General features: G+C 37.6%; 1 protein-coding gene across 1 annotated transcript; it reads right to left on the bottom strand.

Moving 5' to 3' along the window:
- Positions 1 to 412: 412 nt before the first annotated feature.
- Positions 413 to 16018, bottom strand: FAM98A (family with sequence similarity 98 member A). The gene is made up of 8 exons (XM_069580474.1): positions 15838 to 16018; positions 12461 to 12609; positions 10195 to 10329; positions 6497 to 6681; positions 5394 to 5474; positions 4735 to 4851; positions 2301 to 2468; positions 413 to 2205 (listed from the first exon to the last, which is right to left on the bottom strand). Exons 1-8 carry the CDS (start codon positions 15888 to 15890, stop codon positions 1537 to 1539), a joined length of 1557 nt encoding a protein of 518 aa, XP_069436575.1. The 5' UTR covers positions 15891 to 16018; the 3' UTR covers positions 413 to 1536.
- Between the last annotated feature and the right edge of the window lie 1654 nt (positions 16019 to 17672).

Genomic DNA, 17672 nt, shown 5'->3' with positions numbered 1-17672 from the left:
AAGGCCTCTAAAAGATCAGGGCTATTAAAGGATCTTTGCCTAACATACTGCGTAGCAACAGCTACACCTAGTGGTCAAGGATGAGTAGTGACGTCATCCAGCTATAAAGTGACAGTAAAAGGTAAATTCAGAAATAGCTCTTTTTCAACTTACTTAGGGTAAGGTTTTATCTTTTACCACAAGCTGTATGTTTCAAGGAAACACTTGAGAATCTTTGGGGAACAAAGGCCTTAGTTCATAAGCTTGAAGCAAGCGTCCAGAATCAGTTCAGTTCAGTTGTTCAGTCGTGTTCGACTCTTTGCGACCCCATGGACTGCAGCACGCCATGCTTCCCTGTCCATCACCAACTCCTGGAGCTTGCTCAAACTCATCAGTTTGAAAAAAGTGGCTAAAATAAAACTCAAACCAAAGAGAACATACAGATACTTTATTGCTCACCTTTCACACAAAGCACACCTCCAGCCGTTTTCTTTCACAGCTTGACAATATTTACGTGTACAAAAACCCAGCAAGAAGCGTCATGTAGATTTCAGTAAAGGTGAGTGTCAAACATCAACTCAGCCAGGCTTTTGTTTTCTGCAGCAATAATAAAGGGCCTCCTGCTCTAAGCAAAAGTCTGTCCTCTTACTCGGTAGTGCATTTCTTTCATTACAAAAAGTCTCCTGCCCAAAGCAAACCAACTTGTATCTGCTGAGCCAGTGGTATTAACTCGTGCATAAAACAAATTTCAGTTTGCTGTTTCTTCTAGCAGATTTCAAGTAAAAATAAAGTTGAAAGAGGAACTTGTTTTGAACGGATGCAGGTCAGTTTGAATTGCTAAACTAAATGACTACATGTACTATAGGTTCACAACTTAGTTTGCTTTTATAATCTTTATGGATTTTGGCCGTGTTCAAGGTTTTCAGAGTTGAGCATATGGTACAGTATTCTGTCAAAAGGATAAGGCTACTGAATGTGCTATCTGCAGAAGAGCTCATTTAATAGGAACTGACCTTAAAGTTCTATCATGAAGCTAATGTTGCATAACCTCTCTGAATAAAAAGCCAATCAGGGCAGAACTGTGCTTGGAAAATAGGCATTAGAATACTTTAAGGAAAACACATATAAATGGATTGTTAATATGAGGAAGGTTTCCTAGTTGTAAATCTAAAAAAATCTAGAAGAATTCTCATTTTTCAAAACTGCATATTGAAAACATGAAAACTACTTGTTCAAGTAATTTCTTCAGAAAAATACGCATGTTCTGACTGTGGAATTAGTCTACTGGTCAGTTGAAGGCAGTTTTAATTACCTTTTAAGAAATTCTTCAAAGGAGAGATATTGTATGTGTTTCTCAAATAAACAGCATTATGTAAGCCCATTTAAAAAAAAACACAAAGGAACAGTATTGTATGAAGACCTACAAATGCTTATGCCAAGCAGGAATCTGCCTGTCACTGGTGGTCTCACATTAATTCAAAATCAATGCTGAATTCAGGATTCTGAAACTAGTTTCTATTACTTGAGCTCTAGCAAAACGTAAGGTTCTATGTAGCCTCAACTAGTATAATGTCTTCCCTGTCCAAATCCAGAATGATTATACTGGTAACCTCCATGCTGGAAGTGCTGTTCAAATTGCCCTCCTTGATGATAATTCTGGCTCCCTCTTCCTCCCCAACCTCCTCCTTGGCCAGCGCGTCCGCCTCGGCCTCCACGACCCCCTCTCCCTCCACGACCCCCGCCTCGATCACCGTGATGCCCACCATCTTGGTATCTATTGTCCTGCTGATATCCACCACCCTGGTATCCACTTCCTGTGTATGTAGATGTCTGGAAGCCACCGTAACCCCCGCCCTGATAGCCGCCACTGTGGCCACCGTGATAGCCACTGGACTGGAAACCCGAATCGCGATAACCGCCATCTTGGTAGCCACCCCCTCCCCCGCTCCCTCCGTCTGTCCAGCCTCCTTGGTGCTTATTTCCTCTTCCTCCCCCGCGGCCACCGTGGTCGTAGCCGCCGCGTCCACCTCTCCCTCCGCCTTGTTGTTCATGACCTCCTCGTCCTCCTCCGTACGAGGAATGTTCATAGCCCCCTCTCCCGCCTCCTCGTCCTCCTGCTGGTTGCTGGGGGCCATCTTGCCTTTTCTGCCACGGTGGCATCTCTGGGGGTGGAGGTTCGATTTCATTGGGCCTACCCCCTCTGTCAGGAACTCTGCCCATCAACACCTGTGGGATAAGAAAGATATTTTAAATTTTAAATTACTGTATTTTAAAAATATAAATAAATGAGTTTGAAAGAAAATTAAAGGTAGTCTTGTCACCTTATTGATGGCACAGGCAGTCTTTTCTCTTATAGAGCCACTGCTCGTCCTTAAGATCTTTGACAAGTCTTGTCTTGCAGCCAAAAGGTGGGCAACAGAAATAGTACTTTTAGGAGATAAGACTGAGCGTTTTGGCTGGTAAACCTTCGCCAATTTTTCTGTTTGACTCTGAAAGAAAGTGTTCAAAGACAAATGTTGGTTTTCAAGGTGATACAGAAACATTGATACTAAACAAGTTAAAGATTTTCGAGATGTTTGATGATAGTATTTACTAGGCTCCAAATGAGAGAAAAAGTTACATACTCACCACTGCTCCTATCTAGTGAAGAACTATCTTAGAGTATAGCTGTCGGACCTGCTGATACAACAAGGAGTGATAAAGGGGATAGAAGGGGGTATGGAGATAAAGGGGCTTCCCTTTAAGACTGTGGAACAAAAAGGTTTCCCATGCCATTGGTCTCAAATGCCTTCACTTTATCTGTATCTTTTAAACAGATAAAATGAAGGCATTTATATTATAAATAAGAAAAAGAGAGTCTACTTTATAACCACTTAGTAGAAGTACATTTAATGTATTTGTAACATAAGATCACAAAAGATGAATGAACAAAGGATATAAAGAGCAAGTTTACACAAGATAAAATAAAGTTGCAATAAGTATAAAACATGTTTTCCATACAGGATCAATAAGTGCAAATTAAAGTAACCTAAATGCGAGGACACAACAAATTCTTACCTATTAAATTTTGGAAGCAACAGCTACAGCTACAATACATAGGAAAATAGCACAAGAACAAAACATAATTGCTCAGTCTGTTAGTTACATGCAGGTACTCAAATATTGATGGTAAAAGTTTAAATTATATTATGTGAAAAGGTATAAAAAGAGATGTTTACTATGATTATATATGTAAAGAAGATAATGCTAAAAATGAAACAGCTATCGTGGTTAAGACAGTGGGATGCTAAATGACTTTTTATTTTAGAAAAATTTATTTAATAATTAAAAGGCTAAAGAGATTAGCTTGTCTGGGAAACGTTTCCTGAGTATCTTATGTTTCATTTCCTTGTGGTCACTATTGTACCTACAGTAAGGGCTCCATCAATCTTTAGGTGAATAGAAACAAACAAGTTTGAGAAAATAGTTTCATATCAGCTTTAAGTAAAACTGATTTTATAATATAATTTCAAAGTGAGATATAAATACATAAATTTCATTACATGAAACAAAAGTTCAAAGAGTAAACAGAAGCTCAGACATACTGCATCAGAACCCCAGAAGTAGAGTCTACTAATGGCAGTGTTAAGACCAGAGTTGCAGTGTTAATACCTTCGGTCAATGCACATCCATCAATCATTGCATGCTTTTCTAGCTGAAAGTTGCAGGTTTTTGTTTTTGAAGTACAGTACTATGCCAAGAGTGAAATGACTGTTATCATCAAAGATATTTTAAGAAAGGACTGGTATTTCCTCAACAACAGGCCCAAAAAGAGAACAATTTATTCCCTGTGTTACTACTGACTCACTGTGAGATCTCAGGCAAAACCTTCCATTCACTTGGGTCTCCATTTGTTTTCAGTTGCAAAATGAGGGGAGTTAAGACTGATCTCTAAGACCCTTTTCCAACACTAAGATATTGTAGTTCAGTAAATATCTACCCCATCAATTTAGCAGCTAAATAGGACTATACTATGGTTTAAAGATTTTAGTTGAAACTAACATCTATTGTATTAGGAAGATAATGGGAGAACTAAATAAAAGCATTTTCTCAGTAAATTAAAGTTCAGAAAAAATCTACTTTTAAAAATGAATGCACCATTAAGGGAACTTCTAACATTTTGGATCAATCTCCACATAAATTCAAGGAATTAGTTCTATTTCAGGGTTCTAAGAAGGTCAAATTAACCAACTGTGCCAATTAATTACCACTTACTGATAAAATAGTAGATAATTTAATAAATATCTGTTGAAATGACCAAGACCTTTACCTGGATTATCTTATTTAAGCTGAAATAAAATGAAGTCTTACTGAATTCTCCAATTCTGTATAAATGGGTCACAATATTTGGTCCTCCAAAATCAATATTTTAAACTTAATTTATTTAATTAGCAAGTTAAACTGTTAGCTTAAAGTATAGTAAACAATTTAAAATTTTATTATTTTTAGTAATTTTTAGCTACTCTACTTTCCTCTTACAAATGGATACTTCCAGTAGGGTTTACAACATATAGCTTTGCTGAGAAATATTAAAAAATTGAAAAATAAATGTTTTCACTATTGCTGAATGGTTCCTCAGTAATTCCCTAAAGAAAAACCCCTATGTGTATCTCCTACATATTTCTCTTATAGTCTGCACTATGTCTAAGCTGTGTTAAGTATGTTTAAAGATCATGTCCAGAAATACTCTGCTCTTTTCAGTGATTTTATGTGTACCTTGGCTCTGTCAGACCAGCCAAAAGACTGGACTGTGACATCCAAACGTTTTATTAGCAGCTTTCTCCGAACTTCATATTCATTGGCCACAGCTTGGTTAATTGCTTCTATCTTTTCCTGAAACAAAATTAAAAAGACCAGTTAGAATTTAAATCTGCTTGACCCCCTAATTCCAAAAGGGGAGAAACTGCTTCATTCACAACTGAATGCCCAGCACTCAGCACAAAATGATTTAGGTTATATAATAAAACAGAATAATAAGTTATAATAAACTAACGAAATGACAGGCATAATAATGTCATCTCAAAATAGAATAAAGAATATGTAAGTACAAAATTCTCATTTAGTGTTCCTGTAACTCACTGTGTGGAGCTCAGCCCAGTGAAGCTTTTGGCTTGAAGGCAACCCATTTGGCAATTAGAAACATGCATCATATTGAACTTCAATTTAATCAGCTGTGTGAAATTTTTTACAAATTATGAAAGAAGTACTTTTAACGTTACATAAATAAAATTATTTTGGATAAATCTTAAGACTTACAAAAATGATTCTAAGGATGTCCACCATATTAGAGAATATAACTTCAAAGCACAAACATAAATATCCTGAGACAGGTAGATGGCTCCTTACAAAGTTTACTCAGGATGCTCACTACTCACCCAGTGGGCCGGTCCCATTGGCTTCTTCAATAAAGGCTTTCCCACATGATTAGGTGGAACTTTTGCTAATGTTTCCTTTAACTGACACAAAAACATAAATGAATGAATAAACAAATCTAAAGGTAAAACACATCCTCCTCATCTTCCCAACTCCCATCATATCCTGCCATCAAAAGAAGATTCCTGACAGAGGCAAAGGTGGAGGATGTTTTGAAATGTACAAGACCCACACGATAAAGACACTCACTTGACCCACTCCTCAGGTGTCTATGGAAGTATGAGTCCTTCACTGCACCTAGAACAGTGCCTGACAACAGTGGGCACTCAATATGTATTTGCTGAATGAATGAATGAACACACAGAAAAATATGGACTATGGATACACTGCTGCTCCCCGGTAGAGTTCAGCCAAATTTGTGCATCATGGTGTCCATCTACCCCACAAGGCAAATGTACCAATTCTTAAGAGTCCAGCAGATATGCATATAGAGAATAACTCTGCTATAATAAGTATCATTCTCTTCTGTTCATTAATTTTTTAATTGAAATTGCTTGTTCCTAATCAATTATATAAAGACTCTTAACTGTTGAAAATATGTGGTATAAAAACAATTCTGACTTATTTTCATGTACTAGATTATATTAGCAGTTAACACAACTAGTTTGTCAAATGAAACATGTAAGACTTAAAGTGACTGGATTAAAATCCCAAAACATTTACATCCTTTTCTGTCCAGTCAATGGGGAGAATGGTGGTAAAATTTAATGATAAAGACCTTAAAATTAATTGTATTGAAGTTCAATGATAAAATAAGTTTTAAATGGACATAAGTCCTAATTTTCTTTACATTATTTCTAGTTTATTTCCGTTTATAAATCAAGGTGCAAAGGTTCCTTTTTGAAAAAGAAACATGTTTTAAAACAATAGTAAAATACCAATTTTTCTTGAAGGTATCTAGGATTTAAAATGCAAAACTCATTTAGTAACAATCACTTAAAAATATGTACATTAGGTTCCCATTAAGAGAAATTAACTTGCTTCATTTCAAACAACTGTAGGACTATGCCTTTAATACACTACAATCTGGTACTAATGGTCTTACTTTTTTTTCAATCCCGCTGAAGAATTGGAACATAGTTATATTGGCTGGAGGTTTGGACATTCCTAGAGCAATACATATGCCTTTCAACTCTTGAAAGACCTCACTACCGCCTCCTTCTTGAGCTTTTTTTGGAAGAGTATTCACACAGAGCATTCTGGCAGCTTCTAGTTCTGAGATGAGGTATGCTGAAGTAAACAAAATAAGATTTCAAAATGAGATACAGCTACAATTAATAGTCATAAGTCTGGAGTCACAACTCTATAGACCTAATGATATGTAATAAAGCTGCAAGAATGGATAAAAACAAGAAAGGAAAACCATTTTTTTACCTGCAAATTATGTAACACATAAACTGGTTCTGTAATTCAGTGTTTAACCAATATATGTTCAGAGCCTGATTTAAAAGCAAGCAATTCTTTTTTGAAACCAGAAGATCAAGGTAGATCACATCTTAAAATCTGATTCTTGCATTTCACTATTAAGGAACCTCCAGAACATGGGTTGGCATCTGTTAGCAAATTGGCAAAAGATGGCAGGTGGCTAATTTTCAGCAACAGTTTAAAAAGTTGTATATATACATATATCTATATTGTACTTCTCACAACTGATACACACCAGTGATATAACTAGCTTGCCCTCTTACCTTCCAATACTCAAGTAGTCTGTTTAAGACTGGAGTAAAAGAGTATTTTAAGTAGTCAAAGCTTCACTTACAAGAGAAGGGGAAGGTACTAAATTTACAAACATCCCTTTTTCATACATGTTCTCCAGTAGCCTGTCACCTTCTGGCAGGGCACACAATACCCTCTTTCATCTATATTCTTCTTAACATTCCCTTTCCTCCTACATTCCTCATTCTCACCCCCTCCCCTGGGGGAAAAGAAAAAACAACCCAAAACTTTCTAATCATTTCTGGGTGGAGTCGTTTCATATCAATACCATTCCCTTGTTTGTTGACTTCAGCCAGGTATAATGAGGGCTGTAATCTGCTTCAGGTAAATCAGTTGAAGGTAAAAATATTCAATCTTATTCCTTTTTCCTTCCAAAGGACATTTATATTTTTAGATGTTTAATAATCATTTGGATCATAGGATTTCAGGTTATGTGACAAAGTGAGAACCTTCTGACAATATTAGGAAGAGAGCTGGAAAAAGACATTTTCTGGGCTCTTAAGCCCTACAGTAAGTATAAAAGAATGATCAGCTTGAATATCTCATTTCCTACACCCAAGGTGTAATGTGAGAAGTACAGGGGTCATAATTTTAGCAGACCATTTCTGAAAAGCTGCCAAATCCTATTCTAGAATAAACAACTAAGTTTCTGGAAAGGTCATCCTAAACGGGTTTGATGAATCTTAACATGTTCTGTATAGCAAACTGCATGAGTTAAATTAAAAGATCAAAACAGTAAAATCCCACTGCCATGAAAATAATCAACTGTTTTTGCAAATAAGGTTTTACTGGAATGTGGCCACACTCTAAAATTCATTTACATGTCATCTATGGCCACTTATATGCTACAACAGTGGAGTTAAGTAGTTGCCAGACAGCTTATGGCCCACAAAGCAGAAAATATATACTATGTGGCCCTTTAAGAAAAAGTTTGCCAACCCTTGCTCTAGAAAATCATATATATGATTTAATAAATTGGTCTCTAAATTTGGGACAACATAGCTCAGGCATTCCCAAAATTAGTTTACCAACACAATTACCATCAAAAAGCATTAACTGTAACTGGTGTGTTCATAAAATCAGAAAAGGCACTGAAGATATAAAACACAACAAAAAAAGATTATCTCTACTGACAATCTTATTAGAAATAAATAATATATGCATACAAAGATATCAGACTTATATACCTAAGGGAAATATTAATATCCTGACAACCACAAAGGCCAATCAACAGCCACAACAGTTCTTAACCTGACACATGAGAGTTTTTCAGCCACTATAGACTATTAGAGAATACACTATTCTGTTTTACTAACAATTCTAATGAGGTTTAGGACGCAATGTATTAAAAGATTCAATTCAATAAGGTAGGGTGCTACAAGAAGCAAGTAAAATTATAGCACTGAGATGTGACAACTGAGACTTGGAAAGATGAGAAATATTTATACAGAGTGGAAAGAGAATGAGTACATGTACATAAATGCGTACTAGCATGAGAGGGGATACAAACCAGGGAATATTCAGAAAGAGGAAAGAGCAGAAGCAAAGATAAAGAGAAGGAAGCGAGCAGTGTGTATCTGTGTATGAAGAATGCCAAAAGCAGAGTAAGCTTTAGTTGATTTAGTCATTTAGTTGAGGAGCAAACAGTTGTATATTCTTGAAGAGCTTTTGAGGTAACAGCACATTACAATATAATGTTCAGAACAGTCTGCTTAAGAAACAGGAAAGAGTTAAAGGCATTTTTATAAAACACTTATATTCCAAGTGGTTCTGTATAAGTATCAGGAACAGAAAGACCAAACTCTGAGCTCTCGCAATGAGTTAATTCAGGGTCCTTACTGAGCTTTCCACACAGCTGTTGTCTTCCTATGTAAGATAACATATTCTAAGTGCCAAATATCAGGTATTGGTAAGGATAAGCAGTGCTACAAAGGAAGATTCAGTGAGTATACTGTGGCTGAGCCAGTTATTGAAATTATACGATTTGAAGGATAATGAATGCATGTATAAGAACTACATGCCAGCAATATCAGTATCTAAAGCAATATCTAACAATATGCACCCATCCACCACCCCTATACCTAGTAACAATCATTTGACAAAGGGGAAGTTAAAGTGATTTTAGAATACCTTAGTTCCTAAATATAATGGCTATGAACACACGCTTTTTTAAAAACTTAACATTCAAAATTGGAGTTGCATCATTTTTCAGAAGCCAAAGTTAAAACTGTAAAGACAAACATTTGAAAGATGCTCTGAACTGTGTTTGTCATAATAAGAACTATACTATTCACTTAACCAAAGCGTAATCTAAATGTGTCTCAGAATGCTACAAAAATTCTGAGTTTAAGATGACTGGAAGTTATTTACTGTAGAGTTTACATAAGGCAATAAACTTTGTGAGTCTACTTACTGTTTCTCAGGGTGAAAAGAAAAATAGTAGTTAGTATATTTAAAAAATAACATAGAAGGAAATAACTTTTCATAAAAATTTACTTCCCAACTGATCAGTAAGTATAGAACAATCCAAATAGTATTCTAGAAATGCTTACATTGTAATTTGACATCTTTACAAACAAAATCGAAATCCACAAATAATTACCCAGCCATAAAGAAATAACAACACAAAATACCTTAAATAATTACATTTTCCATTTACTGTGCCTAGAATGGTTACTGTCCACAAATTTAAAAAAAAAAAAAAAACTTCATTATTTCCATAGTATCTTCCTAGTTGATTTTAGTGTGCTTCTGGTCTAAAACACTGATGTTTGCAAGATGCCACACCTGGATAACCCTCTAGCACTAATTTTGGTCATGTTAGGTGAAGAACAGCAGGCTGAGCACCACACCGAATTTAAACTGTAAAAGAGTAGCAATTACGAAAGGATACTGCTACCAGTGCACAAACCCACCATTAGCTTCTTAGTTAGAAATTTTAAACAATGTTTTCTTTAAACCTGTTTTATTAGTCATGGAAAACATAAACAGAAAATAATAGCTACATTCTAGTAGCCATGAACTTACTGAGCAAAAGGAGGCAGTTCTTCTGAATGAGAAGGCGCTTGGTCACATCCCCAGATGTCAGTGAAAGATATGGACAGTTCATCTCCCCTAGTAGCCCACTCACCTCAAGCTGGAATTCTTCAGCTTCACTCGGGCCTTTTAAGAATTAAAATAATCTTATTTAACAAAAATTACTGTTTTCCCCATTGGCATAGTAATTATCTATAAATTGAAAAATTTAATAGTATTTTCCTAACAAAAGTTCCTTTCTATTCTAATCCATCCTTTCTCACACGACTGCCTATTTGCTTTCTTCAACAGTTTTCATTAGGTTACTACCTTTAATGGATTTCTAAGTTCCACCTCATCCAATCTAATTTTTTCTGTTTGCCTTTAAAGATTCTTCATAGCCTCTCTGCTTGCCCTTTCCAGTATATTGGTAGGAGTAATTCCTATTACTCGTATATAATAGTTACCTATAACCTCCAGAAATTTTCCCTCTAGTTGTGCCAGGCTGGTCTCCTCACCATCCTGGAAACGGTCAGTCTCATTTCTACCTACATGTCCTAACTTAAGTGACTCCCTGTGATTGATATGCCCTCTACCCTCTCTGCCTCTATTAAACCCCAGATATCCAGCAAAGTCCAATGGTCTTGCTCCTTGATGAAACCGTCCCCAAAGCCTGCTACACTCACCAAGTTTCTTTCCCTGTGAACCACAAAGTGAACCATTTAGCTACTGCTCTAATCTCCATTTGTTTCAGCTGCGTCTAAAATTCCCATTTGAAGATGGTGAACATGATTTGGATTTCTGTATTCTCATAACATGTCAGATACAGCATTTATTTGGTGAACCAAGAAAAAGCAATGCTCTTCTTCCTTACTGTTTTGATAGTACTCTATCCAGTATTGCAAATGGGTAAAATTTAACTAATACACTTTGAGAGACTCACTTGATTTGATTCCATTTTCTCACCTATGAAATGGGAAGAATGCATTATCAGTGTTTTGCAAGCTGTTCTGTAAATTCTAGAATTTCAAAGAACTCTGTTAGAGGGAGCTGGAGAAGAGACAGCTGTGCTCAAAGCACTCCCTTTCAACTTCAACTAGAACACCATACTTTCACCTGCTTTGTATTGACTTCTGTATGTTTTCATCTGAACAACAGGGCTCCTGGTTATAAACAGTTACCGTCTAGTATCAGGTATTTTCAAAGGCACCCACAGTCTCTGAAATGTCAGGGAAACAGGCAATGGAAAGAACACTGGCTCCCAAACCTGACTGCTGGGGACTGAAGCCTGCCTGTATCACTTACTGGTTGTGTGACCTCAGGCAAGGGATTTAACCTTTGTGCTTCCTTGTTTGATGTATAAAAGGAGGAATAAAAGCAGCCTGGTAGGGTTGCCCTGGGGTTTAAATGAGTTAACACTTGTAAAGTGCTTAAAATATGGCTAGTGCTCAGTAAGTGTAAGCTGTTGCTACTACTTTTACACTATACTCTCCTTACTAATTACAGTTGGATGCAACTAACTATACACATTAAATATACTAAATACCTAAGAGTAAGCTCTTTGGCATGGGATTCCGTAGGAGGAGATTATGTGTATAGTTTTCCACAAGGGTGGATTAGCAAGTGAGCATTTCTCTGTTTCCTATTATGGGTTTACCTATGATAGGAGGGAACCAGGTTGTAAGCGTCAGGTCCCAAGCTTTTGATTCTTTCACAGCATCTAAACTAGTGCTAAAGCAGTAACAAAACTGGCAAATACCAAACAGCTCTCCCCACCATAAATCTGATGATGATGGATCTGATTGTGATGCACCTAGTGATACATTCCTATGACACAGAAAGTTCCTTAATAAGGTGTTTTTTCTCCTCATGTAGAACAGAATTATAATGTATTTACATGTTACATATACTTCTGGAATTTGGTAGTCCTCAGAGAAAAACACTCCAATTTCTAGTTTGGGCCACCAATTTAAGATCTTGTAATTTTTACAAAGAATGAAAAGTTCATATATACTCTGTCTCCATTTTTTTGTATCTCAGTAAAAGGGTCTTTTCAATTTCCACAAACATCTGTATGACTACATTCTGGTTTTTCAACTTTAGAATCACCTTATCTATAAAAACAATGGAGGGGGGAAAAAAAAGCATTCTGTTTCCTTATGAATTATTTTTTTTACATTTATAAAGAATTTGAAATTTCAGCTGTAATACTGATAATGTTCACTCAAAATACAAACTTATTTTTATATTTGCCACCTAAAACTGAATGTTTACTTACTGTTAGTTGCTTGCACATTTTCCTCTAGTTTACAGAGCACTCTTAATTCAGACACCAACCAAGCACAGAGTTTGGTAAACTCAGGGGAACTGGCTCCAGCAGTGACGGCCTGAGACAGAGCGCCATCTTCTAACAATGGACCCTTGTAACTGGTGAGTAAGAAATTACACTTCAGAAGAACATAAAATCACATCTAATATGTTATAAATACAATATACTCACACTTTATTTGTTTAATTAAGGAATGGCTTAATAAAGCTACAATGACCAATCTCTAAACTTGCATATATAAATAAACCATTAAAAAAACAAGCTAACCCCTTCAAAATATGTGAATACTGAATAGACTCACATGTACTAGTAAATTATGTCAACCTCTCTACATTTACTGAGGCTCACTGTACAAAGGTTTGCTTTCTCACTTTAATTGAATCAGAATTAAAACTAGATTATAAGTGATAAATTATAATATAGTTTGGGCTTCCCTGGTGCTCAGTGGTAAAGAATATACCTGCAATGCAAAAGACACGGGTTTGATGCCTGGGTTGGGAAGATCCCCTGGAGAAGGGCATGGCAACCTACTCCAATATTCTTGCCTGGAGAATCCCACAGACAGAGGGGCCTGGTGGGCTACAGTCATAGGGCCGCAAAGCATCCGACATGACCGAAGCGACTGAACATGCACACATGCATGCTATAGTTTACTATTTGAGAAATAAAATTTAAGGTCTTTTCTAGAAGATATTCCAGAAATTAATTAGAGGTTTTAATGATTGTCTTTAAAAGCAAAAACTTGCCAATTATTATCTCCTTCTATATTTAATGATAGTTAAATTAGTAAGACGTACTAGTAGCAGAGAAATGTCAAGATTAATTTAATAATTGCTGGCAAGTTGATGTTTGGGTGAACTGGTGCAAATGAATCCCAATCCTTTGTAAGGGATTCAAATATAATTTTAAAAAATTATTAAATGTTTAAATATTCATAAAAGACAATAGTAACAATGAACCTCAATCTAGAAAATAGCTAGAATTAAGTATTTTGTCATCCTCAAAGTCATTTTAAAATATACATTTTTCAGAAGGTTATTTTATTTTTTAAATGTAATATTGATAAATACTTATTAAATATGCTCAAGGTAATTTGATATTTAGAGGTACAGATATGCCAGAGAAATAACATTCAGTTATTTTTAAAATATAACTATATGCTTACATATTTAATGGGACAGAAGAAACCTTACACAAAAAAATGAGGTTATATATAGCACAGTCTGGCATCTAGATTTAAAATCAAATTATTATTAGACAGTGAAATAAAAAAAAAAAACAGGCCTAGAAACTTCTCCTCCTGTTACACATTTAAACTTTATTAATTTTTCCCTGCAAGTAATTACTGAATTCCTATTGTGTACCAGGCTAAAAATAAATGATTGTCATTCATTTCTAATTGTTGTTGTTTTTCACTGGCTCAGTCACGTCCGACTTTTTGTGACCCGTGGACTAAAGCACTTTCCTGGTCCTTCACTATCTCCCAGTGTTTGCTCAAACTCACGTCCATGGAGTCGGTGACGCCATCCAACCATCTCATCCTCCAACACCTACTTCTCCTGCCCTCAATCTTTCACAGCAAATCCTTGAAAAGTACATGTCATTTAATTAAGGCTAAATTTTAATGGCTGAATGCCACCAAACTAGGCAGTTATATGTTAAAATTTATAGTCAAATTTTCAGAGAATCCCACGGTTTACATTACAACCCATCTCCATGATTTATTTAAATAGAGTTATTATAGTGACAATGATTTTTATAGTACCCAAGAGAAGAAAAACATAGTTAACAGAGAATAAAAGAACAATAATGGGAAGAAGAGGCATCACTTAATTGTTAAGGGACCTCTATCCCCTCTTTACTTCTTCATCATTGATTTTAAATGCTCTTCCAGGAAGCTTAGGACTTGTTTCCTTTTCCAGTTTTCCTTCCCCACTTCCTCTCCTTTTCCTGGTTGTCCTCAGTTCTCTTCACTGTCTTTTCACAGTGTGAACTTCTCTCTACCTCACTCTCTACCCTTAAGTGCTCAGACCAACACTGTCAACAGAACAAGTGTTCCTCAAAAATGTTTACTGAATGGTTTCATGTCTGACCTCTAGCAGTTTAAAGTTTGAGAAATCCACCAAAAAAAACACCATTTCACCGTGTGACTTTTCCATAGGCCCTCATCAAAGAAACAAGCCACCTAAAGCCTAGAATATTCATGAAAATTCAGAGCAAGTTCCAAAGAAAAGTACAATGACAATTCACGTTGACCAAAAAAAGATGATAAGCACTACCATTTCCTTTCCTAAAAATCCGTGCCAGGACAAGTTACTTAAACAGGCAGACGTTGGGAAACCTCATGGTAACCGTTCCTATATAAGAAAGGTTTTACACAGCAAGGTAAAACCTAGGGGAAGGTTTTGGTAACTTACCTAAATCTGTTTTTCTTTTCTTTTTTTTCCTTTTCTTTTGGGGGGGGGGATACCATATCTATAAGCAAATATTTAATCATACAGTTTGTTTCTGGAACCACATTTGGCCCAAGAAATTCTAAGTTCTCAAGTTTTAATCGAGCACCCTGAACTGGGTGACCCAGTGAGATAAGAAACCCTATTGCCAGCTTCTATATACTAATGAATTACGGTTCGGTAACTGTCATGGGGAGAGAAAAAATACACAACAAACACAGAGACTTGGTGGGTGAAGATGCCCCTAAGGGAAAGGGCTAATGGAGCTCAATGAAGGACTGTCAGAATCAGGGAAACTCCCCATGATTCCCAAGAAGGTGGCGACAGGTTAGGTGCACAAGTGAGCTGGCAGGAGGAACGGATGCAGCGCACAGACTTGTGGCTGAGGCAAGCCTGGGTGCATGCAGACATGACTGGGCAAAGGAGATTTTTTTTGAGAACTGGGGTGGTGTAGGAGTAGGGGTCCAAGACAGGAGCAGGAAGTTTGGAGGACTAGTAGGAAAACAGAAAATCAACTTTGGCAACCTCCAGAGTGAGGGGGTAGGGCAGGAGGATAGGGAGCAAGGAGAGGAGCTCAGGGAGGGTGGTGGCGAGAGCCAGAACCCAGACAATGACACGCATGACTGACAAATGCTGCGGGTAACTCGGCTGCAGGGCGCACAGGGCAGGCCTAGGGGCGTCGTATCTGGAGGACCCCGACCCAACAGGGCAGGCAGTGGACGTAGCATTGGGGTCCCGGAGCTACATGGAAGCGACAGCCAGGAGCCACGGGATGCGGCGCGGAGAGGCAGGTGTCTCTGACTGAGGCGGAGAAGGAGTTCCCGAGAGGTCTGTAACGTGGGGTTTGGGAAACCGGTGCCCTGGCAGTCTTACCCGAGATCTTCCAACGACTCCAAGATGTCAGTCTCCATGAGGTCACACTCCATGCTACTGTGGTATTCAAATTTCCGAGTCGTCAGGCTCCCCTCTTCGCCGGCAACGCGTACACTCGCGCATGCGCTGCCTCTCCGGAACCTCCAAGTCAACAGCTGGCGCCTCAGCCCCTGCACTGCGCATGTCTGGAGCGTGCGCAAGAAACTTGGTTCCGCCTGTCGCCCAGCCCCGGCGGCTAAAGAATGGCCAGGAGACAGCTTTTGCACATGCGTGTTGCTGAATAGTGAAGCCGGCGGCCCCAAGAAGGGCAGGAAGTCTGGCTGCGTGGCAGCTGGGCGTGGGGGCTTAGGCGAGGCGGGGAGCGCGCTAACTTTTTCTAATTGGTGTACGCATGTGCGAGTCATTGGGTGAGGCAGGTGGGGGAGGATCGTCGGGGGTGGGAGTCCAAAGATTTGGGTGAGTGCTGGCTGAGAATGAGTCTCTGGGTCTCAAAGAGTCATCAGAGTGGATGTCTGCAGCCAGCTGGCATTTTGTAGCTTTAGATGTGGGTCATCAGTGCGCTCCGAGAGAGTTCCTTAGCTTAGGGGTAGACGAGCCAAGTGCCGAGAGAATGGGAGAAGACTGGATTTCCTTGTGGCTGCAGTAGTTATATTTCCAGCGTTACAGAGGAGTCGACTTTCCCTTGACATGGATTAAGAAAGTTGTTTCATTCCCTCCCTTTGCGTTCTTGACTTCTTAAGCCCTTCCCAGACACTAAGCATCTTATTTTAAACCGGGGAGGGAGGTAAGAGGAGGTCTTCATTCCATATCAATCTCAAGTAGACTAAAATATCTTTAAATCCGCGCAGTTTTAAAAGTAAATACATTTTTTTTTGCACTATTATTGATTTGGCAGAATGTGACAAGGTTCACAATTGGTTGTTTCTTGGCATGTACTGGTTGGGTATATGCTTAGAAATTATTGAAAAAACATGAGAAAAATTGTATTCAAAGTGATATATTTGGAAAATTATATTTAACTATAAATTGGCATGTGGCACACTACGTAGGCATTTAAAGAGTTTTCACATTGGTACTAGTAGATTTAATTTTGCAATTCTTTAACGTTTTCGTGTCTGATGGATAAATGCTTCCCACCCTTAATAGTAATTTTTAAAGTTCTTTATTTTGCACCATCTGGAGTGGAGGGAAGGAATTAACATTTATTATGTACCCACTGTGTTCTTGACGTGGTATTAATGCAAGCACAGTAAGTCTATATTACTCCCATTTTACAGATGACGATACTAAGGGCTAGGTGAACTTAATGGTCTGTCAAAAATGGTACCACCGATAAGGAACTGGCTTTTGAAATGGAGTTATCTCTAAATCCATAGTTCTTACCTGAGTAGTACAATAAGGATTTACAAGCAGGATATGAAAAGAGGAATATCTAGCTAGTTGAATAAACAGATTATGTATGATTGTGTATCTTATATGTAATTACCTTAACAATAAAAATGGAATAATTATTCTCAGTGGGTTGTTGAAGGTGCTAAACAAAAGTAATTCTCAGTGCAAAATCAGTTTAAGGGGAAAATGTTTTCATTCTCGACTCACTTTTCTTTTTATAATTATTATTTTATTTATTTGTTTGTTTGGCTGTACGAGCCTTCATTGCCATGTGGGCTTTTTTTCTAGTTTTGGTGATCAGGGGCTACTCTGGTAGAGGTATGTGGGCTTCATTGCTGTGGCTTCTCGCAGAGCACAGGCGCTAGGGTATGCGGGCTTCAGTAGTTGTACCTCCTGGGCCCCAGGGCTTCAGTAGTTGTAGCTCCCAGCACAATAGTTGTGGT

The sequence above is a fragment of the Ovis canadensis genome, chromosome 3 (assembly GCF_042477335.2).
Source record: "Ovis canadensis isolate MfBH-ARS-UI-01 breed Bighorn chromosome 3, ARS-UI_OviCan_v2, whole genome shotgun sequence".
In the NCBI taxonomy this organism is placed as follows: domain Eukaryota; kingdom Metazoa; phylum Chordata; class Mammalia; order Artiodactyla; family Bovidae; genus Ovis; species Ovis canadensis.
This window is presented reverse-complemented; position numbering and strand designations above follow the sequence as displayed.